At 41.6% G+C, this 27694-nt stretch overlaps 1 protein-coding gene across 1 annotated transcript in view; it reads left to right on the top strand.

Annotated features, from left to right (window-relative positions):
• LOC124150824 (neurofibromin-like) overlaps positions 1 to 27694 on the top strand; it is a 113220-nt gene that overhangs the window by 32982 nt on the left and 52544 nt on the right. Inside the window, exons 21-32 of the mRNA XM_048401210.1 lie at positions 682 to 863; positions 1626 to 1797; positions 2348 to 2487; positions 3924 to 3996; positions 6147 to 6283; positions 7348 to 7464; positions 9439 to 9617; positions 10349 to 10560; positions 10790 to 10873; positions 18948 to 19126; positions 21153 to 21245; positions 26883 to 27019. Coding sequence (XP_048257167.1) covers positions 682 to 863; positions 1626 to 1797; positions 2348 to 2487; positions 3924 to 3996; positions 6147 to 6283; positions 7348 to 7464; positions 9439 to 9617; positions 10349 to 10560; positions 10790 to 10873; positions 18948 to 19126; positions 21153 to 21245; positions 26883 to 27019 — 1705 coding nt within the window. The remainder of the gene's footprint in view (positions 1 to 681; positions 864 to 1625; positions 1798 to 2347; positions 2488 to 3923; positions 3997 to 6146; positions 6284 to 7347; positions 7465 to 9438; positions 9618 to 10348; positions 10561 to 10789; positions 10874 to 18947; positions 19127 to 21152; positions 21246 to 26882; positions 27020 to 27694) is intronic.

Consider the following 27694-nt stretch of genomic DNA (forward strand, 5'->3'; position numbering starts at 1 on the left):
AGAGCTTGTTTTGTGACAGTATTGATGTCTGGACCTCTGATGTGATGAGAACAAAGAAGTAGTTTAAAAAGTTTAGCAACCCAAACACTGTATTTAACTTGGCCTGAAATACCTTCTTTTTATCCCCCACCATGAAGTGGAAAGGGGATATAGGAATGGGGGCTGTCCCTCCATCCATTCGTCGATTCATCCTTCCGTCCGTCATGTTTCGTTTCCGGAGCAGAACTGAAAAAGCATGAGATATGTCTTAACTAAACTTGGCATATAGATAGGTCTAGTAGTGAACTGGTGCCTTTTGATAGTTTGGGATTTTAAAAAAAATTATTTTTTGAGTTTCTATGGCAACAACGTTGACTTTGACTGGAAATTGCGGTAGTACTCCTTCCCGGAGCAGATCTTGAAAACTGTAAATATTTCTTCACCAAACTTGGCACATAGATAGGTCTAGTGGTAAACTGGTGCCTTTTTTAAAAATGTGTTTTTTTCGAGTTTCCATAGCAATGATTTTGAATGACAGTAGTTCTTGTTTCCGGGGCATATTTTGAAAACCGTAAATATTTCTTACCCTGTCATATTGGCTGGGGATATGAGTATTTAATGCTTGTTCTTACTGGAACTGTGGTTAGCTTAAGTTTGTGGGAATGCTGTTGGATGTAAGGCATCTATGGTTGTGTATTGCAGGACCAGCTGAACGAGTGGGCCAACATGACAGGCTTCCTGTGTGCCCTGGGCAGTGTAAGGCTGCAGAACAAGTCCCACCGCGTCAGCACCATCAGCATGTCTGGCATCAACGTCGACACGGCGCGCAAGTCCAGCCTCATGCAGAGCTGTGCCAACGACACCCAGTATTGCCCTGTTACACAGTGAGTGATGGAGGACAACTTGACACTGTTCAACTCAATTTTAATTGTTTGTTTGTTATTTATTGCTGTGGGGGCACAGGTGCAGATTTTCTGTACAAGGTTCGGTAAACAAAGTACCTGTTATTAGCGCCTCAAGGGCAAGCAACTCTGTATTATGACTAATTTGTGATGTGGTTTACATCACTTCCTTCTTTTGATTATGCATAATCAGTGTGCATCAAGGTTGAGTCAAGGGACTTCGTCTAAACAAATGAGGTCTTTTCGAATGGAGGTAGGGGTAATTCCACTTCAAAAACATTCCAAAAAGGTAACGTGTATACTTACGAATAACTGTGACATACCGCAACAAGTCCTGTATTCGACCAAGTGATAAAATATTGTGGTTAGATTTGCATATTTAACCAGTCAACAGGGAGTGTGGATTACAAGATTTACCGATACCCTGATAATGTAGAGCCTGTGATAATAGAGTCATACAATACTTTAGATTGTATGCTTATCCTGCATTACTCCTTAATGCATTTACTGCTTACCTTATGACAAAAGAGGCAGCGCCTAGCGATGGTTCTGGGTGAAAAAAGAAAAAGCTGCCTCCATCTCAAGTCTGCTTTTTGTAGGACCATCGCCACTGTCATGTGACCAGATGTGAAGTCACATCAAATCATATTTCTGCTTGTTAACAAATATGAAAAATATTTAGATTTTCCTAAATTTCCAGACAGACATGATCTAGAAGTAAACTCCAATCTCGTCTGTTGACAGGTTTATCGGGAACCTTCTGAAGCTTCTGATCTTCCAGAACGAGAAGTTCGGGGCCCAGATCCAGAAGCATGTGAAGGAGCTGGTGGGCCACGAGCTAAACCCAGCGCTCTACCCCATACTGTTTGACCAGATCAAGGTCTGTGTCGACAAGTACTTCGATGCCACTGGTCAGGTGTGTAGAACACATTTCATTGTCAGCTATAAGAATGTATTCATGCTTCTGTTTTTGAAAGGGGGGCACGGGTGGCCCAGTCGTCTAAGGCGCCGCAATTCGCTGTGAAAAGTTGCGTCCCTTGGGCATGCCAGAAACCTATGATCGTGGGTTCGAATCCCGGTTCGCCCCGATTATGTTTCTAGGTTTGTCAGCAACATACCCATGCTCGTGGGTTTCACCGAAGTGGTAAACGTCCAAGACCTGCATCACTTTCCTCCCACATTAGGCTGACACGCCGTGATATAACTGGAATAGTGTTAAAAGCGGCGTTAAACCCAACTCACTCACTCACTGTTTTTGAAAGTAGTTGCAAACACATTTCTAATTTTTGACCAAAAAGTTCCAAAACCTTGAATGTGTGAAACCCAAGTGGTAAGCATGGCATTAAGCTGTGCACACTCAGGAAACATCGCCACGAATAGCTGCAACATACTAGATGGAGCGATAAGCAATAATCATGCACTTCGAGTGATGTCACTACGATTATAACACTTGTTATTGTTCTCAGGTGATTGTAACCGACATGAACACCCAGTTTGTTGAGAATGTCATCTTCATCATGAAAAACATCCTGGAGATGAAGTCTGACCAGCCCTGCGAATATCTCGGACTGGCCAGCATTGAGTCGCTCATGCTCACCATTGTCAGGTAACTTGAGTGTGTGATGAGAGGGGGGTTTCATGTTTACATGGGAATAACGGATGGATAATTTGCTGTGCAATCTCTAGAAATGCTAATGGCTTTATCACTCACCTTACCTGGGGGATCACATTGATTTTTCCTGCCCTCATCCGGTGTGGGGATTCTGTGTTAGAATAGCTGCCTAGCTACCAATGCTGGTTGTAGGAGACCTGTGACTAATTGGATCGGGTGGTCCTGCTCGGTGACGTGGTTGATAGCGAGTCATCTACCTGTTGTTGCTCACAATATGGATCACTGGATTGACTGGTTCAGACTTGATTATTTGCACGCTGTCGTAATTTTGATGGAATATTGCTGATGTGGGCTTAAACAAGAAAACAAACAAACATGTCAAATCTGAAATTTATGATGTATGTTTACCAGTAATAAGGTATATCCTAGAGAATGCTTGAGGGGCGGTCGGGTAGTCTAGTGGTTAAAGCGTTCGCTCGTCACGACGAAGACCCAGGATCGATTCCCAACATGGGTACAATGTGTGAAGCCCATTTCTGGTGTCCCCAGACGTGATATTGCTGGAATATTGCTAAAAGTGGCGTAAAACTATCACTCACTCACTAGAGAATGATGGAATGTTCAGATTTTATACAAATCCAGTAAGGAGGCAGCAATGACAGCACATAGCTACAAAACTGTCGGCTGAATTCTGTGTATAAGTATTCCGTAACTTATTGTGATGAGAGTTGTTTCCCTTGCATTACACCTGCTACTTGGTCTATTGCTAATCACCTATCAGCATCAATCATCTGTTGGCTTCCCTTGTTTGTTTCTACCCTTTGTTATTTTCCACCTTTTGTTATCTTATTAATTTTGTTGTCCTTACATGTACATATATATGTATCTGCCTCATGGCATTCATTCACCTGATGAAGGAGTAAGCATATACATGTACTCCGAAACGTTGTGTTCCTCATAATAAAGAAGTTGACATCCATATATATATTCTCTTCCTTTTGCTACTTTCCTGTTCTTTGTAAATAGACTTATTAATAAGTTATTTATGCATTACCAAGTTAGCGTTATCCCATATATAACCTTCGTTTGACCCCCTTTCTAAAAGGCATTGTGTATTCATAGCTTTTGGCAATGGGAGCCGTGCCACTTTACACTGATCAGAAGGGTACACAAAGTATGTGATCCAGGCTTCCAGTTGTCGGACTTCCATTGTTTGTGGAAGCTGAGTGGGTTTGATCGCTGACTTTGTGTGCTGGCGATTAGGTGCCTCACTCTGGCAGTGTGGGTTCGAATCCCAGATGGGACACAACCCCCAAAAGTACTGGAATTTGTACTTCACCCAGAAAGTGTTATCCCAATTATAACATTTGTTACATCTGACCACTTTCTGAAAGGCATCGTGTATTAAAAGACTTATTGTTGTGTTGCAGATATGTGAGACACCTGGACTCATCAGTCCATGCCATACAGATCAAAACCAAGCTCTGTCAGCTGGTGGAAGCGGTACGTTTATCCCTGTTCTGTGTCCCACTGTAGTCCCCTTCTCTGTCCCCCTTGGTGATTCCAGGATAGACTGGTCCCAAGTAGTCTCTGTTTGTTGCAAGAGGCGAATAAATCTATCAACTGCCCAAGCTAGATGACTTGGTTGAGTGCATTTCATCGTATACCAATATGGATTGTTGTGCATATTGATAGTCACTGGATTGTCTGGTCCAGGCTCAATTATTTACAGGCTGTAATGATATAGCTGGAATACAGTGACTGTGATGTTAAACATTAAACAGGTGCCTGTTCAAGACAAGGCTTCCTGCTGAGGGGGAGGGGGCATGGGTGGCCCAGTCTCCATGTTGGCTCTATCGTGCATGCAAAATGCCTCATATCATTGATAGGTATAGTCTGGAAGGTAATTTAAGGTACCGACGTTTACTACAATATCTGAAAAACTGTTGGACCTATTCCAGTCAAATTTGGTATGAGATTATTAAACAGTCATACATAACTGGATATTGCATTTAAAGACAATCGGTGCATGAACAAAAAATCTGTCTATTTAGCTATCACTATATTTCATCAACAACCAGACCCGTTCGTCACGGGTGGAACGAGCATTCATTGAAACAGCCATCTGCATAATGCTACCCCTGCGTCACAGGGCCATATGACACAGTTGAACCAATCAACTCAACTCGAAAGGGTGCACGGGAATCACGCACGTTGAGACGCCCAACGCTAACGCCGTATTTGTGCGTGCGTGCGTGATTCCCCTTTTGACTGGAGTAGGTCCAATAGTTTTTCAGATATTGTAGTAAACGTTGGTACCTTAAATTACCTTCCAGACTATATATGATAAATTGTTATAGATACCAGGGTTTGATCTAGATCTGATAAGAGGGTGGTCTCGGCCCCAAGTCTGCAGCAAATGTCTATAATTACCCAAATTGGAGTTAAACATTTCCAAATTTATGCTGTTATAGTTAAAACTAATGTCATAGTGATAAGGTGCCTTGTATTTCCCTGATAACAGAACCAGTATAGAGGAAGAGGATTCAATGCTTAATTATTGCATTGAATGCAATGTTAAAATACCTCTGAATTAAGGAAAATAGGAACTTAAAAAAAATCCAAGTTTTTGACCAAATAACGATGGCCAAATTTGCCTGCCAAGGGCACTTTGATTGGAATCCTGGATAAATCACTGTATACAGTTTAATGCTCACGCTATAAGCTACGTATACTGGTGGCTGTTATGACATCTTCTTCACTCATTCACACAACCCGTAAAGATCCGGGGTAGAATAGGTCTTCAGTAACCCAGGCTTGCCATAAAAGCCATATGGTCATCGTAAGAGGTGACTAACGGGATCAGAAGGTCAGGCTTGCTGACTTTGCTGATGCATGTCATCGATCCCAATTGCATAGATCGATGCTCATGATGTAAATCACTGGATTGTCTGGTCCAGACTTGATTACTGTAAACAGCTTTATTTCTGCGCCTTTAAAATATTGCGAATACCACACCAAAGACAATACTGCGACGAGATATTTTTGCGAGTTGACGTGTTGAGATAACCTCTCGATTACCAAACAATAGACAGCTTCTCTCCAAAGCTAGTTGATCTGAGTTGGCCGGGTGGGATTGCGACCAATTATCAAATACGATAATTGACTCAACTCAGTGTCATGACTGTGAGTTTGAATATAACAAAATTGTGGACAAAATTGCAAAGGACACTGACGCAATCAAGCAAGGTTGGAAGAAGGCAGGATTACTGTGAGGTAACAGTGACACTAATTGGTCTGTTTGCACTGTCATTTGTGATGTATTGTGTGACCATTCTGCATTCATTTGTGTTTTTTACTTATTGAGTAACTTGTGGTTCTGGTTGATGATTTCAACATTTGATGACGTGTTGCAATGAATAAAGTATGTATGTATTATTTATACTTATATTTGGGTTTTTAATTTTTTCGATTGAGTTTTCTTTCACAAAACTCACAATAATAAAACGGTCGCAAAAAAATCCCTGTTTACAGTATTTACAGACAGCCATCATATACCTGGAATATTGCTGAGTGCGGCGTTAAAAAACAAACAAACAAACAAAACAAACAAACAAACACTCATTCACACATGGCAATACTACTTGCTTCAGATGATGCAGCGTCGTGATGAGTTGACCTTCCGACAGGAGATGAAGTTCAGGAACAAGCTTGTGGAGTACCTGACAGACTGGATCATGGGGAACTCTCATCAGGTCAACATTCAGGGCGACATCTGCAGCATGTCCAGGTCAGTGTGTAGTCGCACCAATCACAAGCCAGAGGGGGCGGTCGGGTAGCCTAGTGGTTAAAGCGTTCGCTCGTCACGCCGAAGACCCGGGTTCGATTCCCAACATGGGTACAATGTGTGAAGCCCATTTCTGGTGTCCCCCGCCATAATATTGCTGGAATATTGCTAAAAGCGGCGTAAAACCATACTCACTCACTCACTCACTCACAAGCCAGAGGCAGAGTTGGTAACAGCCATCCCCGAGGCTATCATGTGGTGCCATTAACCTGCGCACATATGCCACCAAGTTTCTGAATTAATTCCATACAATTACAAAGTGTGTGTGTTATCCTATTTTTCCTGATTCTGGAATCAAAATTGACTGTTATTTTTTTCGATAACTGCAGAAAAGACTTGATCAGAACAACTTTCTCAAAAGGGATTCCCTGTGCCCTCGCGACATTCCAGCAACTTGCACCATTTGGAACAATGTCTTAAATAGTATCGGGAACTCCCATGTTTCAGACATGACATGTTTCAGCCAAAGACAATGAGGACCAATTATGCTACACAATTTGTTTAATTTGTGACTGTTGTGCCTTGATAAATGCTTTAAAAATGAAAAAACAATCCTTAAATATCCACCCTGCAAAGTAACTGTCTGTAAGGGGTCACCTAGGTGGGAAGATTGGCTTGTGTTGTAAGCTTTTTAAGGAAAGGGGGGAGAGGGGGGTGGTGCACTTTTTTTTTTGTAAAAGGGGGAGAGGTTACAGAGGTTTCTGTAAAGGGAGGGGGGCATGTTTTAGGAAATGTGGAGGGGTGCTCAGTTTTTTAGGAAAGAGAGAGGGGATGCACAGCTTTTTAGGAAAGGGGGAGGGTGTGCACAGCTTTTTAGGAAAGGGGGAGGGGATGCACAGCTTCTTATGAAAGGGGGATCCACTTATTATGACTACCCGTAGAGTAAGCAGCTGGTAAGGGAGGCTGGGTGGGAATACTGGTATTGTTGAAAGTATAACATAAAGGAACTTAACCTAGGACTTGCTCCATGCATGATGTGTATGTGTATGTGTGTTGTGTGTGGACAGGGACCTGGACCAGGCCAGTATGGAGGCTGTGGCAGCGCTGCTGGCCGGACTGCCCCTCCAGCCCGAGGAGAGTGACCGGGGCGACCTGATGGAGGCCAAGTCTCAGCTCTTCCTCAAGTAAGTCAAACACGCTGGCTCTCCAGGGTGCCGTTTCACGAAAGCCTCTAAGCGTTATGACATCCTAACACTTGAACATGGACTGTTGAAAGTCTTTGTTACGATCATCTTAGCGCTATGATCGCTTTGTGGAACAGGACCCTGGATTAGTCAGGGAAGTCAGGACAATGTGCATCATGTATGCAGTCTGTGCCGAAACCTTTAGAATGTATTTGCAGGGATTGATTTAGCTATATATAACATGCACCAGAGCAACCTATTATTGAAAATTCTACCATGAATTTGGAATTTACTCTAACCTGATTGGTCAATCAGGGGCTATTAAATCAAAATAAACCCCCTCTGATTGAAACAGCTGGTTTGCAATATTCAAAGGATGTGTGGCAATACATTTCATGCAGAAACACGATAGAAATCAACAAAGGGAATGTATTTATGTTTTGGAAACAACAGAGAGCTTGGGATTTTGGTGCTTTTCTATATACGACTGTGATGTCATAATTTAACATTTGAAACCTCACGCTGCACGTTCGGTTCCAAAATCAATTTAGCGCAGTTAAATCTACAGGTTACCTAGCTCAACATTGAAAACACAGTATGTTTATCTCCTAAATGCAACCTAATATTCATGTCCACATGCACCAAGTGCTTGTCAAAAGATTTCGAGGCTTGTGTCTGACTAACACTTACTTTTCCACATACATAAACGATCTTGAATCCACTCAATACCTCTAAATTCTATGCCATACTGCATCACTAATCACTGTGTTATATGTACTTATTCATACTTTCTTGGGCTCGACATCATCAAACTGTGGGTACTTCATAATTTTGTGGCACGTGAAGATCCGGGTTAGATCCGGGTCTTCAGCAACCCATGCTTGACGTAGAATGTGACTATGCTTGTCGTAAAAAGCAACTAAAGAAACCGGGTGGTCAGGCTGACTGACTTGGTTGATGCATGTCATCGATCCCAATTGCGTGGATTGATCCTCATGATGTCAATCACTGGATTGTTTGGTCCAGGCTCGATTATTTACAGACCGCCGTCAAAAGCTGGAATATTGCTCAGTGTGGCGTAAAACAACAAACAAACAAATCATAATTGTGCACAAGTTCCCATTACATATTGCAGCAATGCATCATTAATGTATGTGACAACTGGGTCTGTGTTTCAACTTTGATAAACTTTCGGGGCCAGGACGCAACCTGGCTTTTTTGTGCAGCTTGGTATTCACGTCAAGGTGCAATTTAAATCAAGTTCCTTAAATCAAGCCCTGATTTGCCTGAATTTGTCACATGAAATATTTTCACAGTAGATTTCCACTAGATTTTAGTGTTACTATGTGGCATGGCAGATAAACGAAAATACGATCAAAGAGTTGGGTGGCCCTTAACCATGTTAACTATGTTTATTGATTTGGATCAGATTGGGACTCCTATACACACTCATTACTATGCCATGTCCAGGAAATCTGGCCGCCTCTGTGGTCTTGTGGTAGAGCGTCCGCCCGGAGAGCGGAAGGTCCGGGGTTCAATCCCTGGTCGCGTCATACCAAAAGACTTGGTAGACAAAAGATGGTATTTGTTGTTACCCTGTCTGGCGCCCGGCATAAAGGGGCTAAAACAAGTACTGGTCGGCTCGGAGTCAGTATACTGTGTCTGAGTGGGGTATTCATGTTAAACTGCGGCATGGTATCTCAGTGAGCTAGCACTATAAATCGGCATCAGTCCGGACTAGTACAAGCAGCCACACAAACACACACAAGTGCATGCACGTCGCTATATAAGTGCAATAATCTTGGACGCGACGTTAAACCCAATTTCACCTCACCTCACCTCACCTCACCTCACCTCACCTCACCAGGAAGTCTTGGAAAATATGTGCAAAACTTGGCACAATACTGCAAAGAATGCAATTAATGTAATGCATGTGCACCACAAGGAGGGTTGTATTTGTGTGATGTGTTTCAGGTACCTGACGCTGTTCATGAACCTGCTCAACGACTGCTCTGAAGAGGAGCAGGACAAGGCGATGGATCCGAACAGGAAGCGCAGCATGTCCAATCTGAGTGCCCTCCGGAACTGTACAGTACAAGCCATGTCCAACCTCCTCAATGCCAACATTGACAGTGGCCTGATGCACTCCATAGGTGAGTGTCTGTTTTATTTGTTTGTTTGTTGTTTAACGCCGCACTCGGCAGTATTCCAGCTACGTGATGACAGTCTCAGGCAGAGGAATAAACTAATATTGTTAGTCCGCTTGTCCTTATGATGATAACATGTAGCAAAACCCTTAGAAATGGCAAATTTCAACTAACTGTTATCATACCTTAACTATTGGTCAGTTTGTCAAGGACTAAAGGACAAGTGGCAATTTCTGTCGCTGAGTCTGTAAATAATCATGTGCATTGATCTACGCAATCAGCATACAATGACATGCGACAACCAAGTCAGCGAGCCTGTTCTTGTGTTTGATTCTCTGAAGGAATAGTTCATAGGACCCTCGGGGGCACGGGTGGCCCAGTTGTCCTAGGCGCTGCGTTTGGCTGTGCAGAGTTGCGTCCCTTGGGCACACCAGAAACCTATGACCGGGTTTGCCCAAATTATGTTTCTAGGTTTGTCAGCACCATACCCGTGCTCGTGGAGTTCAGCGAAGTGGTAAACGTCTGAGACCTGCATCATTTCACGCTTTCCTCCCACATTAAGCTGACATGCCAGGATATAAGTGGAATAAAATTAAAAGCGGCATTAAACCCAACTCACTCACTCACTCACTCATAGGACCCTCTCTTACTATTACAGAAAGCCATTTTCACTATTTAACAACTTGCTAGTCTTGACGATGGAGATCATTGGGCTGTAATTGTGATTTCTCCTCCAGCTCTGGGCTACCACAAGGACCCTCAGACCAGGGCGGCCTTCATGGAGGTCCTCACAAAGATCCTGCAACAAGGCACGGAGTTTGAGACACTGGCAGAGACAGCGTTGGCCGACCGATTTGAGCGTCTGGTGGAGTTAGTCACGATGATTGGAGACAAAGGGGAACTGCCTATCGCCATGGCACTAGCGACAGTGGTGTCCAACTCGCAGATGGTGAGCTCATCGAGGGTCTACATATGTTGGGGGGAGGGGTAGTGGGGCTAGGGGTGGTAGGGGTGGTAGAGCTAAGATAAGTCGGGCATCAATGATCTACTCATGTCATGTAGACTATGTAAACAATCAACATTCGCGACATCAATACATGATGTTGTCTACAACGACAAACCCATGTCATGTAGGCAAGTGCAAGCAGTGTGTTCTGACATGAAGCTTGATGTTTCAGGATGAGCTGGCTCGGGTGTTCGTCAACCTGTTTGATGCCAAGCGGCTGCTGTATCAGCTCCTGTGGAACATGTTTTCAAAAGAGGTGAGTATGTACAGTCAGCTTGGAGGTGGAGGGAGGCTTAGAAAATAACACTGCTCTAATTGAAGTCCTTGTAATGCTGTAATTATCATGATCATTAAAACAATAATGAATTTTTCATGGCCGATTCTATTTCACTCATTATTACTCTGTTGTGCTTGTTGTGAACTGTTTCTATATATAGTTGAACCTCGTGTTGAACATGGATGTGTCGAATACCTGGTTGTCTCAAACTCAGCTTCCGAGCCCTGCGAATTCCTTCTATACCGATAGTCAACATCATGTTTACTCGGATCTGTTGAACTGGATGTGCCGAATTTACGGTTGTCTCAATTTCATTTGTGAGTCCCAAATATCCAAATTTAGCATAAAATTCGCCTTACCACTCGAACAGTTTGTTTGTTTGTTTGTTTAACGCTGCACTCAGCAATATTCCAGCTATATGACCGCGGCCTGTAAAAAATCGAGTCTTGACCAGCCAAACCAGTGATTGACAACATGAGCATCGATCTACGCTATTGGGATACGATGACATGCATCAACCAAGTCAGGTAGACTGACCCCCTGATCTGATTAGTCGCCTCTTATGACAAGCATTGGTTCCTGCAGATCTATTCTTTACCCGGATCTTCATGGGTCCACTCAAACAGTTCAAAACAACGTCCATTCACCCACACTTGCCAACTTTCAAAGCAGGATGCTTTCTAATAACTTGCTTATAGCCAACTGAGTCCTACTGACAAGCGCAGCTTACTTCAAAGTACAAGGTGATTACTGTGTACACGCCGACAGCAAGGCACTGAAGTGTTCTCACGTGATCTGTTGACACATGTAAATTTAGAAATGCGTAAAATGGATTAAGATTTTGTTAGTGAATTTCTTATTGGAGCAGCAACTCCGTAAAGATGACAACAGTGAGATTAATGATACACCGAAGAGAACTAGATTAAATATAATAATCGGTCATAACACGATGTTTGTATTTTGGAAATTCACTTTGTTGGTGCTCTTGAACCACAGATAACTCAAACCTTTTCCAGGTCCTCAAGAGTTTGAAACAACAAGGTTCGACTGTAAACGTAATGCTTTTTGTATCGTGTGGGGATTCCCGGTTGGAATAACTTCCCAGCATTCTATTGCATTCTAGGGGGCTAGGCGATACTATTGCACAAAGACATCTTTGACTATTGAAAGTCTATGTTCAAGTCCCCAAAGGGGATTCCAGGTTAGAATAGTCCCCAGCCACCTGTGCTGGTTGTAAGAGCTCACCAATCTCATTAAATACAGACCTTAGTTCTCGCTACAGCTAAACAAAGGTCTGAGGACATCCCATTAGGGGTAACGTCAGAACGACCTTTCATCCGACCAATCAGTGCATCGCTTACCAGATTATGAAAGTGACAGTCGGAATGTGATTTCTAATCATGCAATCTCGAAAACTTTAACATGGGGTATTCCAAAAGATAGTTACGGGTTTAACGACTGAATCCTTACAATCTAGACCATCTTTTAGCGATTCCAGAGTGTTTTTTGTTCAGGTTTCAAATTTGTAATCGGTCCGGACCCCCCCCCCTTCTCTGGATCCACGTATGGTCATATAAGTTGGATATTGTTGACTGTATCTTAAAACAACTAACAAAAAACTACTCTCAATTGTGAGTGAGTGAGTGAGTGAGTTGGGTTTAACGCCGATTCTAACAGTATTCCAGTCATATCACGGCGTGTTAGCTTAATGTGGGAGGAAAGCCCGAAGTGATGCAGGTCTCAGACGTTTACCACTTCAGTGAAGCCCACAAGCACGGGTATGGTGCTGACAAACCTAGAAACATAATCTGGGCGAACGGGATTTGAAACCCACAATCACAGGTTTCTGGCGTGCCTAAGGGACGCAACTCTGCACAGCGAATTGCTGCGCCTTAGATGACTGGGCCAGCCGTGCCCCCTCTCACTTGTGAAGTGTATATACATTATGCCCATGTGATTAGGCCAACCTAAGGTTTTGTTGTTGAATCTGCCTGTAACTAACAGTGTGTAACACCGCTAATGTCACTGTTGTGTCACATGTTTTTTTCAATTGTTTCAAGGAGGTTAACAAATAATCCATCTAAAGCACACATGTACAATGTTACTTTTATGTATGTCATAATCCCTTTGTATGTATCAGTCAGTATGTATCAGTGTGTGATAGTGTGTATCAGTATGTATCAGTATGAATCTGTATAAGTGTGTATCACTTTGTATCAGTGTGTTTTGGTATGTCAGTATCAGTATGTATTGGTGTGCTTTGGTATGCTTCGGGATGTATCAGTGTGTATCAGTATGTATCTGTATGTCAGTATCGGTGTGTATCTGTATGTCAGTATCAGTGTGTATCTGTATGTCAGTATCAGTGTGTATCTGTATGTCAGTATCAGTGTGTATCTGTATGTCAGTATCAGTGTGTATCTGTATGTCAGTGTCAGTGTGTATCTGTATGTCAGTATCAGTGTGTATCTGTATGTCAGTATCAGTGTGTATCTGTATGTCAGTATCAGTGTGTATCTGTTTGTCAGTATGAGTATGTATCTGTATGTCAGTATCATTGTGTATCTGTATGTCAGTATCAGTGTGTATCTGTATGTCAGTATCAGTGTGTATCTGTATGTCAGTATCAGTGTGTATCTGTATGCCAGTATGAGTGTGTATCTGTATGTCAGTATTAGTGTATCTATGTCAGTATCAGTATGTTTCTGTATGTCAGTATCAGTATGTTTCTGTATGTCAGTATCAGTGTGTATCTGTATGTCAGTATCAGTGTGTATCTGTATGTCAGTATCGGTGTGTATCTGTATGTCAGTATCAGTATGTATCTGTATGTCAGTATCAGTGTATCTGTATGTCAGTATCAGTATGTTTCTGTTTGTCAGTATCAGTGTGTATGTATGTCAGTATCAGTGTATCTATGTCAGTGTCAGTGTGTATCTGTTTGTCAGTGTCAGTGTGTATCTGTATGTCAGTATCAGTGTGTATCTGTATGTCAGTATCAGTGTATCTATGTCAGTATCAGTATGTTTCTGTTTGTCAGTATCAGAATGTATCTGTATGCCAGTATGAGTGTGTATCTGTATGTCAGTATTAGTGTATCTATGTCAGTATCAGTATGTTTCTGTATGTCAGTATCAGTATGTTTCTGTTTGTCAGTATCAGTGTGTATGTATGTCAGTATCAGTGTATCTATGTCAGTGTCAGTGTGTATCTGTTTGTCAGTGTGTATCTGTATGTCAGTATCAGTGTGTATCTGTATGTCAGTATCAGTGTGTATCTGTATGTCAGTATCAGTGTGTATCTGTATGTCAGTATCAGTGTGTATCTGTATGTCAGTATCAATATGTATCTGTATGTCAGTATCAGTGTGTATCTGTATGTCAGTATCAGTGTGTATCTGTATCTGTATGTCAGTATCAGTGTGTATCTGTATGTCAGTATCAGTGTGTATCTGTATGTCAGTATCAGTGTATCTATGTCAGTATCAGTGTGTATCAGTGTGTATCTGTATGTCAGTATCAGTGTGTATCTGTATGTCAGTATCAGTGTGTATCAGTATGTCAGTATCAGTGTGTATCTGTTTGTCAGTATCAGTGTATCTATGTCAGTATCAGTGTGTATCTGTATGTCAGTATCAGTGTGTATCTGTATGTCAGTATCAGTGTGTATCTGTATGTCAGTATCAGTGTATCTATGTCAGTATCAGTGTGTATCTGTATGTCAGTATCAGTGTGTATCTGTATGTCAGTATCAGTGTGTATCTGTATGTCAGTATCAGTGTGTATCTGTATGTCAGTATCAGTGTATCTATGTCAGTATCAGTGTGTATCAGTGTGTATCTGTATGTCAGTATCTGTGTATCTGTATGTCAGTATCAGTGTATCTATGTCAGTATCAGTGTGTATCAGTGTGTATCTGTATGTCAGTATCAGTGTGTATCTGTATGTCAGTATCAGTGTGTATCTGTATGTCAGTATCAGTGTGTATCTGTATGTCAGTATCAGTATGTATCTGTATGTCAGTGTCAGTGTGTATCTGTATGTCAGTATTAGTGTGTATCTGTATGTCAGTATCAGTGTGTATCTGTATGTCAGTATCAGTGTGTATCTGTTTGTCAGTATCAGTGTGTATCTGTATGTCAGTGTCAGTGTGTATCTGTTTGTCAGTGTCAGTGTGTATCTGTATGTCAGTATCAGTGTGTATCTGTATGTCAGTATCAGTGTGTATCTGTATGTCAGTATCAGTGTGTATCTGTATGTCAGTATCAGTGTGTATCTGTATGTCAGTATCTGTGTATCTGTATGTCAGTATCAGTGTGTATCTGTATGTCAGTATCAGTGTGTATCTGTATGTCAGTATCAGTGTGTATCTGTATGTCAGTGTCAGTGTGTATCTGTATGTCAGTATCTGTGTGTATCTGTATGTCAGTATCTGTGTATCTGTATGTCAGTGTCAGTGTGTATCTGTATGTCAGTATCTGTGTATCTATGTCAGTATCAGTGTGTATCTGTATGTCAGTATCAGTGTGTATCTGTATGTCAGTATCATTGTGTATCTGTATGTCAGTATCAGTGTGTATCTGTATGTCAGTATCAGTGTGTATCTGTATGTCAGTGTCAGTGTGTATCTGTATGTCAGTATCAGTGTATCTGTATGTCAGTATCAGTGTGTATCTGTATGTCAGTATCAGTGTGTATCTGTTTGTCAGTATCAGTGTATCTGTATGTCAGTATCAGTGTGTATCTGTATGTCAGTATCTGTGTATCTGTATGTCAGTATCTGTGTATCTGTATGTCAGTATCAGTGTGTATCTGTTTGTCAGTATCAGTGTGTATCTGTATGTCAGTATCAGTGTGTATCTGTATGTCAGTATCAGTGTATCTATGTCAGTATCAGTGTGTATCTGTATGTCAGTATCAGTGTGTATCTGTATGTCAGTATCAGTGTGTATCTGTATGTCAGTATCAGTGTGTATCTGTATGTCAGTATCAGTGTGTATCTGTATGTCAGTATCAGTATGTATCTGTATGTCAGTGTCAGTGTGTATCTGTATGTCAGTATTAGTGTGTATCTGTATGTCAGTATCAGTGTGTATCTGTATGTCAGTATCAGTGTGTATCTGTTTGTCAGTATCAGTGTGTATCTGTATGTCAGTGTCAGTGTGTATCTGTTTGTCAGTGTCAGTGTGTATCTGTATGTCAGTATCAGTGTGTATCTGTATGTCAGTATCAGTGTGTATCTGTATGTCAGTATCAGTGTGTATCTGTATGTCAGTATCAGTGTGTATCTGTATGTCAGTATCTGTGTATCTGTATGTCAGTATCAGTGTGTATCTGTATGTCAGTATCAGTGTGTATCTGTATGTCAGTATCAGTGTGTATCTGTATGTCAGTGTCAGTGTGTATCTGTATGTCAGTATCTGTGTGTATCTGTATGTCAGTATCTGTGTATCTGTATGTCAGTGTCAGTGTGTATCTGTATGTCAGTATCTGTGTATCTATGTCAGTATCAGTGTGTATCTGTATGTCAGTATCAGTGTGTATCTGTATGTCAGTATCATTGTGTATCTGTATGTCAGTATCAGTGTGTATCTGTATGTCAGTATCAGTGTGTATCTGTATGTCAGTGTCAGTGTGTATCTGTATGTCAGTATCAGTGTATCTGTATGTCAGTATCAGTGTGTATCTGTATGTCAGTATCAGTGTGTATCTGTTTGTCAGTATCAGTGTATCTGTATGTCAGTATCAGTGTGTATCTGTATGTCAGTATCTGTGTATCTGTATGTCAGTATCTGTGTATCTGTATGTCAGTATCAGTGTGTATCTGTTTGTCAGTATCAGTGTGTATCTGTATGTCAGTATCAGTGTGTATCTGTATGTCAGTATCAGTGTATCTATGTCAGTATCAGTGTGTATCTGTATGTCAGTATCAGTGTGTATCTGTATGTCAGTATCAGTGTGTATCTATGTCAGTATCAGTGTGTATCTGTATGTCAGTATCAGTGTATCTATGTCAGTATCAGTATGTTTCTGTTTGTCAGTATCAGAATGTATCTGTTTGTCAGTATCAGTATGTATCTGTATGTCAGTATGAGTATGTATCTGTATGTCAGTATCAGTGTGTATCTGTATGTCAGTATCAGTGTGTATCTGTATGTCAGTATGAGTATGTATTGGTGTATTTGTATGCATCGGTATGCATCAGTATGTATCACTATACATCATCATGTGTAAGTCAATCCAACTACAGTCATGTCCCGTTAATCCGACATTGTTGGTTGCATATGATTATGTCGGATTTACGAGTGTGTCGGATAAACGAAATTAGGTAGTATCAACGTTCGTGATCGAAAATTGGACAACTACACGATAGATAATGATACGAACACATAATAAAAAAAGGAAAAAGGAAATAATCATATTGTTGTGTTACATTGTTAACAGAATATGTTTTCTAATCATGCAACCTCTAACGTTTGACACAAAACTACTGTTACGGACTGTATGAATGATTCAAAATAATTTTTAAAGCATTGTCTGGAATGGAAGTCGCTTATTTGAAACAAGTGCTGTAATGCTTAAGAAAGCTGCTTTTTTAGTGGCTAATGTCGACTTCCTGTTAGTAATTTCCTTGGTCGGTCAAAGTTCGTGAAAAGTCGCCCATTACAGGGCTGTGTACTTGCGGGCAAATGATCATGGAGTACGCTGATCACTGTGTCGGATTAACGAGACTGATTAATGAGTGATTTCAGCAATTTGTTGCAAATTAGGTGTGTCTGAGTCGGAGTGCAAGACTGTAGGATTAACAGGTCTAAATAGCACTGATTAAATCGGTTCCCATCATTTGTGTCGGATAAAGCCGATTGTCGGATAAACGAGTGTCGGATTAACGAGACTTGACTGTAATGTGAATGACCACTGGTGGAGGGGGCACAGTGGCCAACAGGTCAAAGGTGATTCAATTTGCTATGCAGAGTTGCGTCCCTTTGCCGTGCCAGGAACAGCAGGTTGTTGCCTCAAATCCATGATTACTTTGATCATTATCTTGGTGGCTGGGGGCTCATATTGCACAGAAAGTTGGGGGTCAATCTAAAGCACAGATACAGTTAACATTAAACAGACTGCAGTTTGGTTTTGAAAATACGCCATAAGTATTAAACCTGGGTATGAGGAACTAGTCTTTTTATTGTTAAGTTCTTTCAATAATGTCTTGAGTAACCACAAACAAGCAAAGTAAGAAAATGCAACATTCAAATATGATCTGAAACATTATTTCGTAAATGTGAGTTTTTTTCACATTCGGAAGACACCAGAGTAGAGGGAAAAAGTAGATTTTGGTTTCTTTATTATTTTTGAAATTCAGATTGTAACTGACACTTTTTTTCAGTCTCGTGTCTTGTGTGTTTGTTTTGAACGGAGGCATGGTGGGATGTCTCAAGGTTATGTCAACAGCACATCATGTTTGGAAGTTCCAAAATGGCAAAGAATTTCCATCAACAGTGTGCTGATACTGTCATCAGTGTGGCATGTGCATGTTGTGACCTGCGTCGTTGTAGGTGTCGCCACTACAGCGTCTGTAACTTGTGTAGGATTTGATCCTTGTTGGTAGACGTGAGAACACACATGCCTGAATTCACCCTGGCACTGAACCTGCCTGTTAAGCAGAACACCATTGCCTTGATCCCCACTCCCATTAACCCAAATATTAACAATAAAGCTTGAGGTCATATATTCAGCGTTAGAAATTGGCTCTGGTCCTATAGTCCTTGCCATACTGCCCAGTGGTTAAGGTATCATATGGCCGAGTAGAAATTTGTCCTTTTTAAGGGTTTTGCTATATGTTATCAATGTAAGGACTAGAAGACTAAAATAGTTAGTTTCTTTCGCTGATATTTATGTTGCCTTGCTTCAATTCATCCAAGCCTTGCTTCAAGACTTCTTAACTGAACCAATCACCAAGAAGGACAAAAACTTGCATCAAGTTGACGGGTGTTGTGCGGTAACCAATGACCATCTTTCTAAGACACTATATCACTTCCAAGGCCTGCTTCCAGGTGGAGATAGCAGACTGCATGCAGACACTGTTCCGGGGGAACAGTCTGGCCAGCAAGATCATGGCGTACTGTTTCCGCTTCTACGGCCAGGGCTACCTCCGAGAGCTGCTGCAGCCTCTCATCATGGACATGTTCCTAATGGACAGGGACAACTGCTCGTATGAGATCGACCCAGCCAGGTAGGCACAACTGCTCGTATGAGATCGACCCAGCCAGGTAGGGACAGTTGCTCGTAGAGATCGACCAAGCCGGGTAGGGACAGTTGCTCGTATAAGATCGACCAAGCCAGGTAGGGACAGTTGCTCGTATGAGATAGACCCAGCCAGGTAGGGACAGTTGCTCGTAGAGATCTACCAAGCCAGGTAGGGACAGTTGCTCGTATGAGATCGACCCAGCCAGGTAGGGACAGTTGCTCGTATGAGATCGACCCAGCCAGGTAGGGACAACTGCTCGTATGAGATCGACCCAGCCAGGTAGGGACAACTGCTCGTATGAGATCGACCCAGCCAGGTAGGGACAGTTGCTTGTAGAGATCGACCAAGCCGGGTAGGGACAACTGCTCGTATAAGATTGACGGAGCCAGGTAGGGACAGTTGCTCGTAGAGATCGACCAAGCCAGGTAGGGACAGTTGCTCGTATGAGATTGACCCAGCCAGGTAGGGACAACTGCTCGTATGAGATCGACCAAGCCAGGTAGGGACAACTGCTCGTATGACATCGACCCAGCCAGGTAGAGATCGATCCCAGCCAGGTAGGGACAGTTGCTCGTAGAGATCGACCAAGCCAGGTAGGGACAGTTGCTCGTATGAGATCGACCCAGCCAGGTAGTGACAGTTGCTCGTAGAGATCGACCAAGCCGGGTAGGGACAACTGCTCGTATAAGATTGACGGAGCCAGGTAGGGACAGTTGCTCGTAGAGATCGACCAAGCCAGGTAGGGACAGTTGCTCGTATGAGATTGACCCAGCCAGGTAGGGACAGTTGCTCGTATGAGATCGACCCAGCCAGGTAGAGATCGACCCAGCCAGGTAGGGACAGTTGCTCGTATGAGATCGACCCAGCCAGGTAGGGACAACTGCTCGTATGACATCGACCCAGCCAGGTAGAGATCGACCCAGCCAGGTAGGGACAGTTGCTCGTATGACATCGACCCAGCCAGGTAGGGACAGTTGCTCGTATGACATCGACCCAGCCAGGTAGGGACAGTTGCTCGTATGAGATCGACCCAGCCAGGTAGTGACAGTTGCCCGTATGACATCGACCCAGTCAGGTAGGGACAACTGCTCGTATAAGATTGACGGAGCCAGGTAGGGACAGTTGCTCGTAGAGATCGACCAAGCCAGGTAGGGACAGTTGCTCGTATGAGATCGACCCAGTCAGGTAGGGACAACTGCTCGTATGACATCGACCCAGTCAGGTAAGGACAACTGCTCGTATGAGATCGACCCAGCCGGGTAGGGACAACTGCTCGTATGAGATCGACCCAGCCAGGTAGAGATCGATCCCAGCCAGGTAGGGACAGTTGCTCGTATGAGATTGACCCAGCCAGGTAGGGACAGTTGCTCGAATGAGATCGACCCAGCCAGGTAGTGACAGTTGCTCGTAGAGATCGACCAAGCCAGGTAGGGACAGTTGCTCGTATGAGATCGACCCAGCCAGGTAGGGACAACTGCTCGTATGACATCGACCCAGCCAGGTAGGGACAACTGCTCGTATGAGATCGACCCAGCCAGGTTCCATCAGATTCTGTTGACCCTGTAACACTGTGCACGTAATAATAAACTAATGCAAACTTATGTATTCATCACAAATGAAGTTTGTTACCCAAATGAAGGGTAGCTTCAACACAGACAAGACAATATAGCTGGAATATAGCACAGTGCGACTTCCCTCCCCTGAAAAAAAACCATGTAATATGTTTTCATGATCACCCTCTCTAATAAGTGAGCAGTCCATAAATAATGTTCAAATTTGAATATTTTGTTGTTGAAAAAATAGAACTGTCCTTTTTTTCATGGCCCCCGCCCCCCTCAACTTCATAGTTGTGATAAATTTTGACAATCCCCCCACTTTTTCTATCTGTTACTTTCGAATCTCACCAACCCCCCTCCCCAATAATAAACAACCAATCCCTTAAGTCTCCATAAATGCAAAACATGTTGAATTCAATTCTTCAATCCAAAACAATTACCGTTTGTTGTTCTAGATTGGAACCAGGGGAGAACATTGACGAGAACAAAAAGAACTTGTTGGACATGACGCTGAAAGTGTTCAGCGCCATTGTGGGCTCCGCGCAGAGGTGAGACTGTGATTGAGTCTTTAAGTCCAGAACTGGGCTGCAACGTGAACTATACTACTCAAAAGAAGTAAAGGGTCACCTGATTCTTTCATATTACTATAGTTTATGTGTCATGCCATGACATTTTAACTATAGTAATATGAAAGAATCATGTGGTCCTATTTTCTTTTGAGTAGTATAAAATGACATTGTGTTGAAATAACCATATTTCACTTTGGACAGGGATTAATAATTACAGAGTTTGTATCAGATGAAACCGAGCTCTTTGTTTTGCTGCCAATGTTCTGATGCCCAGTGCTCTAAAAATTAGATTCCGTGTACAAACACTGATACAGAGGTTCCCATTGATTTGACTGCGTAAGGATGAAGGAAAACATGACCTGTGATAGCATCTTCCCGAGGCAAGGGAGTTAACTGACTTTATTATAAAAGTCCACTTTCCACCCTTGCCGAAAAAGGCTGGAATTATGGAGTTATATTTTGGCTGCACTATCAAGTCTACGCATAGTCCAATCAAAATTGTGTAACGAAATCGGCATCCAATTCCTAAATTGTTGTTCAGATTTCGGTCGATTGCAGGATTTGCAAAGCATGTGTACAACCAACTCGGCGTCAACATATTTTTTCCAAAGAAATTCTAGCCCTGCTCGGTAGGGTGGAAACTGGACTTTTGCAGTTAACTCCCTTGCCTCGGGAAGATGCAGTGTTTGAGATGGACTTCATGTGAAAAAGACAGTCAGGAAGTGATGATCCTAGCTGGTGAAATTGTAGGGTTCTTCCAATCCACCAATGCCCCGTGAAGATTCCGGGGTAGAATAGGTCTTCAGCAACCCATGCTTGCCGTAAAAGGTGACTATGCTTGTCGTAAAAGGCGACTAACGGGATCGGGTGGTCAGGCTCGCTGACTTGGTTGATGCATGTCATTGATCCCAATTGCGTGGATCGATGCTCATGATATTAATCACTGGATTGTCTGGTCCAGACTGGATTATTTACAGACCGCCGTCATATAGCTGGAATATTGCTGAGTGTGGCGTTAAACAACAAACCAACCAACCAATCCAGTCCACCAATAGTGAGGTTTTTTTTGTAAAAAAAGAGACATTTTTTAGAAATGGTGCACAAATCCTGAATAAACAACAAAATCGTAAGCATGTTAATAATGCATCCTTGCATCCTTATACTGTATGTATCCTGTGTTATACCCTGGGAGGGTGACGAAGGTGTCACGCATTCTGATGGAGCTTGTTTCAGAATGTGCCGAAATGCACACTGCTCACTCGCGGGGTAAATTCAAGCTGAGGGTATTGACGAATGTTTTGTTTTAAATGCATGTTATGTTTATCTTTTTTCTGTCGTGGGAATCATCAATTGCAGCATCTAGGGGATATTTTTGCATTTGATTGGAATTGCTGCAGCAATGCTGTGATTAATCCTGCACCATGACTGGAATATATGTATTTTATGAAAACAATACCAATCTAGATTTTTGTAAAAGTCTAGCCAGCTCTATTCCACATATGAAATCAGCATCAGTAAAATTAATTGTTTCAATTATTGAGGAGAGAAATGTATCATCTAATATAAGATTTCATAGACTGTATGTTAGTTTCTGCTGTGACGCTTGACTCAAGGAATGAGCTCTCGACTTGGTGCTCTGTCTTGCACAGAAATAGTCTTGGATGGTGTTCTACATGAGTTATAACCTGTACCATTGTTGAAGTAAACTGAAATAGGATTTTAGAACCTTTTTAGTTTGGACCCTGTTATTGCAGAAACATGTCTTTTTGGTTGGTTACTGTCAGGAACATGTTAAAATCAAGGACATCACCATGGTTATTCAGTAACAGTGAGTGAGTGAGTGAGTGAATATTGTTTTCAGTTGCATCAGCTCTGTTGCAGCGATGTTAGTCTACAGTAACCGGGATTCAATAATCTTCTCCAGTCTTTTTCAGCCAGATTGAGAAGATATAAATGTATAGGACATATCAGTTAAGAACCTGGAGATTCTGGGTTAGAATTGGTACCTGGCAACCTATGCTGATCGCAAGCGGCGACTAATGGGATCGGGTGACCTGATTGATGGATGTCATTGTATCCCAATTGCGTAGATCAATGCTCATGATGTCAATCACTGGATTGTCTGGTCCAGACTCGATTATTTACAGACCGCTGTCATATGGCTGGAATATTGCTGAGTGCGGCGTTAAACAACAAATGAACAAAAGAAGTTAAAGAACGCCTAATGTTTTCATATGACTATAGCTAATCTGTCATGGCCATGAAAGATTAACTACAGTCATATGAAAAAATCGGTTCTTCTTGAACTTGTTTTGAGCAGTATATATTAGATATGAAAATGAAACTAGTCCTCATTTGCAGCGTGTTCATGTGATGACATCATGACATCGACATCATGACCATGCATGATAACTGTGAAGAAATGACTTCCTTCGCGAACAGGGGTGGTCGGGTAGCCTAGTGGTTAAAGCGTTCACTCGTCACGCAGAAGACCCGGGTTCGATTCCCGACATGGGTACAATGTGTGAAGCCCATTTCAGTGGTCCATTCATATAATTTTCATCACTATTTTGCCTTTCGTTCCAATGGAATCTGTTATGGCGGATAATCGAGACTTATTATTATCAGATGTTGATATTTTATATTTGCAATATGAATATTTACAGTGTGTATTTTAATGTTATCATTGTCACGTTGTACGTATTTTCCATGCATGTCAGATTATGACACTGTACAGATAGTCATGTGCTAAATAACATGTGTTTTAAGGTGACATATATATTATTTGAAGAAAAGGTAGATTTTCATTTTTATTGTTTTAATCCTATTTCATTTTTGTTTGCTTTTAAAATTTCATTTTTGCATGAAGTCCTACGGTTGCAGTTTATAATTTATGAAACTGGTTTGAGCTGGAATTTCGTACAAGATTATTAAATGCAAATTCAGGATGGGAAGAAAATGTGGCAGTGTTGTCTGGCTACTGTAAATCTGGAAATTAATTCATCTGCAAATTAATATGACTGCTGACCCCTAGCCAAAAATGTGACTCAATATCAATGCAACTCCCCCCACTCCTTACCTTAATCCAATCAAATAGCACCCCTTACTATCTCTGAGTAGAGCACTTTCGTAAAAACAATAAACAGTGTTTTCCTAAAACAAACCCACAGTGTATATGTTTACTCTGTTGACTGGCATTATTGAAGTTCAAAGGCAATAAAATAAATGAACCAACAACAGTTCTCTGATTGGTATACAAAGGTGTCAACAAGCTTGGCACGAGTGGGTAGAACTCTTGACCCCAGCAGTGATAACTCACCGGATGCCCATTGTGTAATTCCTATTCTTTGAATGACATTGTTATATACTTGTTACAACTGCTGCTCAATAAACCGTGTTTGTGTTTATTTCCGCTATCCAAAGTGTGCTGTGAGGCGTCTTATTGATGATAGTCATTTGGAAACATAAATGTGAAATTAATTAATGCGAGCAAAGACCACTCACATTTTTCGCATTTAATTCATGCTCGCGTTAATTTCAAGAGTAACATTATTTAAAATTGCGGTATTACAAGATAAATGCGAATTCAGATTGAACCCCCGAAAATAGCCACGTGGGTAAGGAAACTGACGTCACAGCAGTACAAACTTGATTCCGATTGAATACTGTTGCAGTATGTGGTGTTGGTGTTTGAAATTGCAGCATCATCTAAACCAGCGTTCTATCTGCCCTCTGTATTTGAATATAGTGAGTGACAAGTGTTTATGGTTGTGATAACATGCATGTCAATTGTTTCCAGATTCCCTCCCAAACTTCGGACAATGTGCCATTGTCTTGGTCAGGTCATCGGATTCCGATTTCCGCAGGACATGATCACTGCAACAGGAACTGTTATATTTCTCCGATTTTACAACCCAGTATTAGGTAACTGTCATACGTCCTGGTCATGTGACCATGTCATGTGACCACGCCTTGACATGGAATATTGTAGACCATGTATGCTGCTTTATTCTTCTATCATTCATAACTCACTGTGGTCATGAATCGTCCTCACATCACGTGTGTTCAGAGACCATGAGGAGTGTCATTACTTGTTTGAAACCTCAACTTTTATGACAAACTTCTTATGCATATTTGAAACCTCTAGTTATAATACAAACTTATACATATTTGAGACCTCTAATTTTAATACAAACATGTTATGCATATTTGAAACCTCTACTTATTATACAAACTTATAAATATTTGAGACCTCTACTTTTATGACAAACTTCTCATGCATATTTGAAACCTCTAGCAATGACACAGACTTATATTTATTTGAGACCTCTGCTTATAATACAAACTTATCATACATATTTGACACCTACTTATATATTTAATACAAATTTCTACATATATATTTAGTTCCTAAGATGAACTTGCATAGTGGGCTATAACTATTCTTTAGAAGAAAAATATATAATTAGCTGATACTTTAAGCTATTTTATTCTATAATGTTTATGATTTTGTACACTCACTCATTTATTTGTAATTAATTTTATAAAAAAAAAAAATGCTTTAGTCTTTCTTTTCAAATGCTACTGAAAATGGAAACATTTTGTCTGAATACATGTAGCCCAAGTAGGACATGAAGTCAAAGAGTTTTTTCTTTCAATTTTCAAATGTGTTTTTCATAACCAATTAAATTAGTTACCAGAACATTTGAATTAAGGGGACAGAATAAATTAGAAAGTGTTTATGTATCATATCATTATTTGGTCAAGTGAGATATGATGATGTCACTTGGTCTTTGAACACACAGCCTACATAGTGCCCCTCTCTCCCCTAGTCACAGTCAGCCGATACTTCCCGCCGCTGTAAGTAGGGCTCCTCACAGGGTAGTAGGGGCGTGGCAGAGAGTGGGCCACAACCTGAAGCACAGTATAGGCCAGGGGCTCCAGGTACAAGTCCAAGTCAGCCTACTTAAATGTCTCTGGTCCAGTAACCTAGCTCTGGTAGACAGACTTAAGACTAAGCTCAAAGTTAATTCTGGCTTGTTGACCAAATTGTTGCCTCTTATCCTTTTGGAAGTACTTTTCCAGATTGTTATTTTAACTTCATTTGAATTAAGTACGGAAACTTTTTGAGACATAAAGTTTAATAATTTTGGTTTTATTTTTTCAGTTGTGGAACCTAAAACATTATTGATGAATGTAAAGAATTTTCATTGATAAATTGTTGTTTTACCCATTAGCTGATAAGATGTCAGAATTTATGGCATATGTGTCCACTTTCCCGTGCCTCTGTTGCTCGAATCCACACCCGGCCACGCCCACCTACGCATGCCTGCCTGCAGCGATACTATCAACCATCGTGTTCTAACAGCCCCATCCTGCTTGCATCTCTTGGAATGAATGATTGGCACTTGATTATCTATTTGATTTAATATGTGCTTTGTTCACGTGATGTGTTTACTAATTTGTTACATGCCCAGCTGACCATGTGAATAACTTTCAGTGTACATCCAGGTTCCTTTGTCTCCAGTGCTGTGGTGGCTAGCTCCACGTGTTGTCACAGGTGGCGCTGTGTGGGAGAGCTAAGGGAAGTAACTCTGCTGTCTGTTGCTCATGCAGGTTTCCACCTAAACTCCGGAGCATGTGCCATTGCCTGTACCAGGTGGTGACCCAGCGTTTCCAACAAAGTAGTGCGGAGGCAGTGTGGACAGTGATTGGGACAGTAATATTCCTACGCTTCATCAACCCTGCAATAGGTAACTCCACACACTGCAGGGGCACCTGCCTCAACCCTGTTAGGAGTTTGCTGATATTGTCTTGTGATTGGTTGGTGGGTTTGATTGGATTCGTTGGTTCTCTGTCGACGTGTTGCTGTTGAATAGATGTGCATGAAAATCACTTCGGAATAATGTAAACCATTTTCAGTTCAGGGACGTTTTAAAGGTGCCTTAGCCATCAAGAGATCATGTCATGAAACAGTAAGAGGCTTACATCGTCCAGCTATTTCCACCATTGCAGGGTTTTAACCCATAGATAAGTCCTTGCGCAAGTGTTTTTAAACAATCTTCTGAGATGCTTCTGATCAAAGGGACTGGAGTAAAGTCTTCATGAATTGTCAACAAAACCTGAATTAAAGTAAAAAAAAGGACTTGTATGTAGTTTTAGTTGGTTTACGAATCCAACCCAAAAAAATCCCTGAATTTAGAAAAGAAAAAAATGAAACCTTTTAACAACAACTAATATTTTCCAACTTTTACCATTAAGTGAATTGAAAAAAACACAGGATTTTATCAACCTTGGTCGGAAGCAATAGCGAATAATATGTATCAAAATCTTTATTCTGACTAGGGGGCGGTCGGGTAGCCTTGTGGTTGAAGCGTTCGCTCGTCACGCCGATGACCCAGGTTCGGTTCCCGACATGGGTACAAGGT

Source organism: Haliotis rufescens, unplaced genomic scaffold (genome assembly GCF_023055435.1).
Source record: "Haliotis rufescens isolate VD_foot unplaced genomic scaffold, xgHalRufe1.0.p SCAF_21, whole genome shotgun sequence".
Taxonomy (NCBI): Eukaryota; Metazoa; Mollusca; class Gastropoda; order Lepetellida; family Haliotidae; genus Haliotis; species Haliotis rufescens.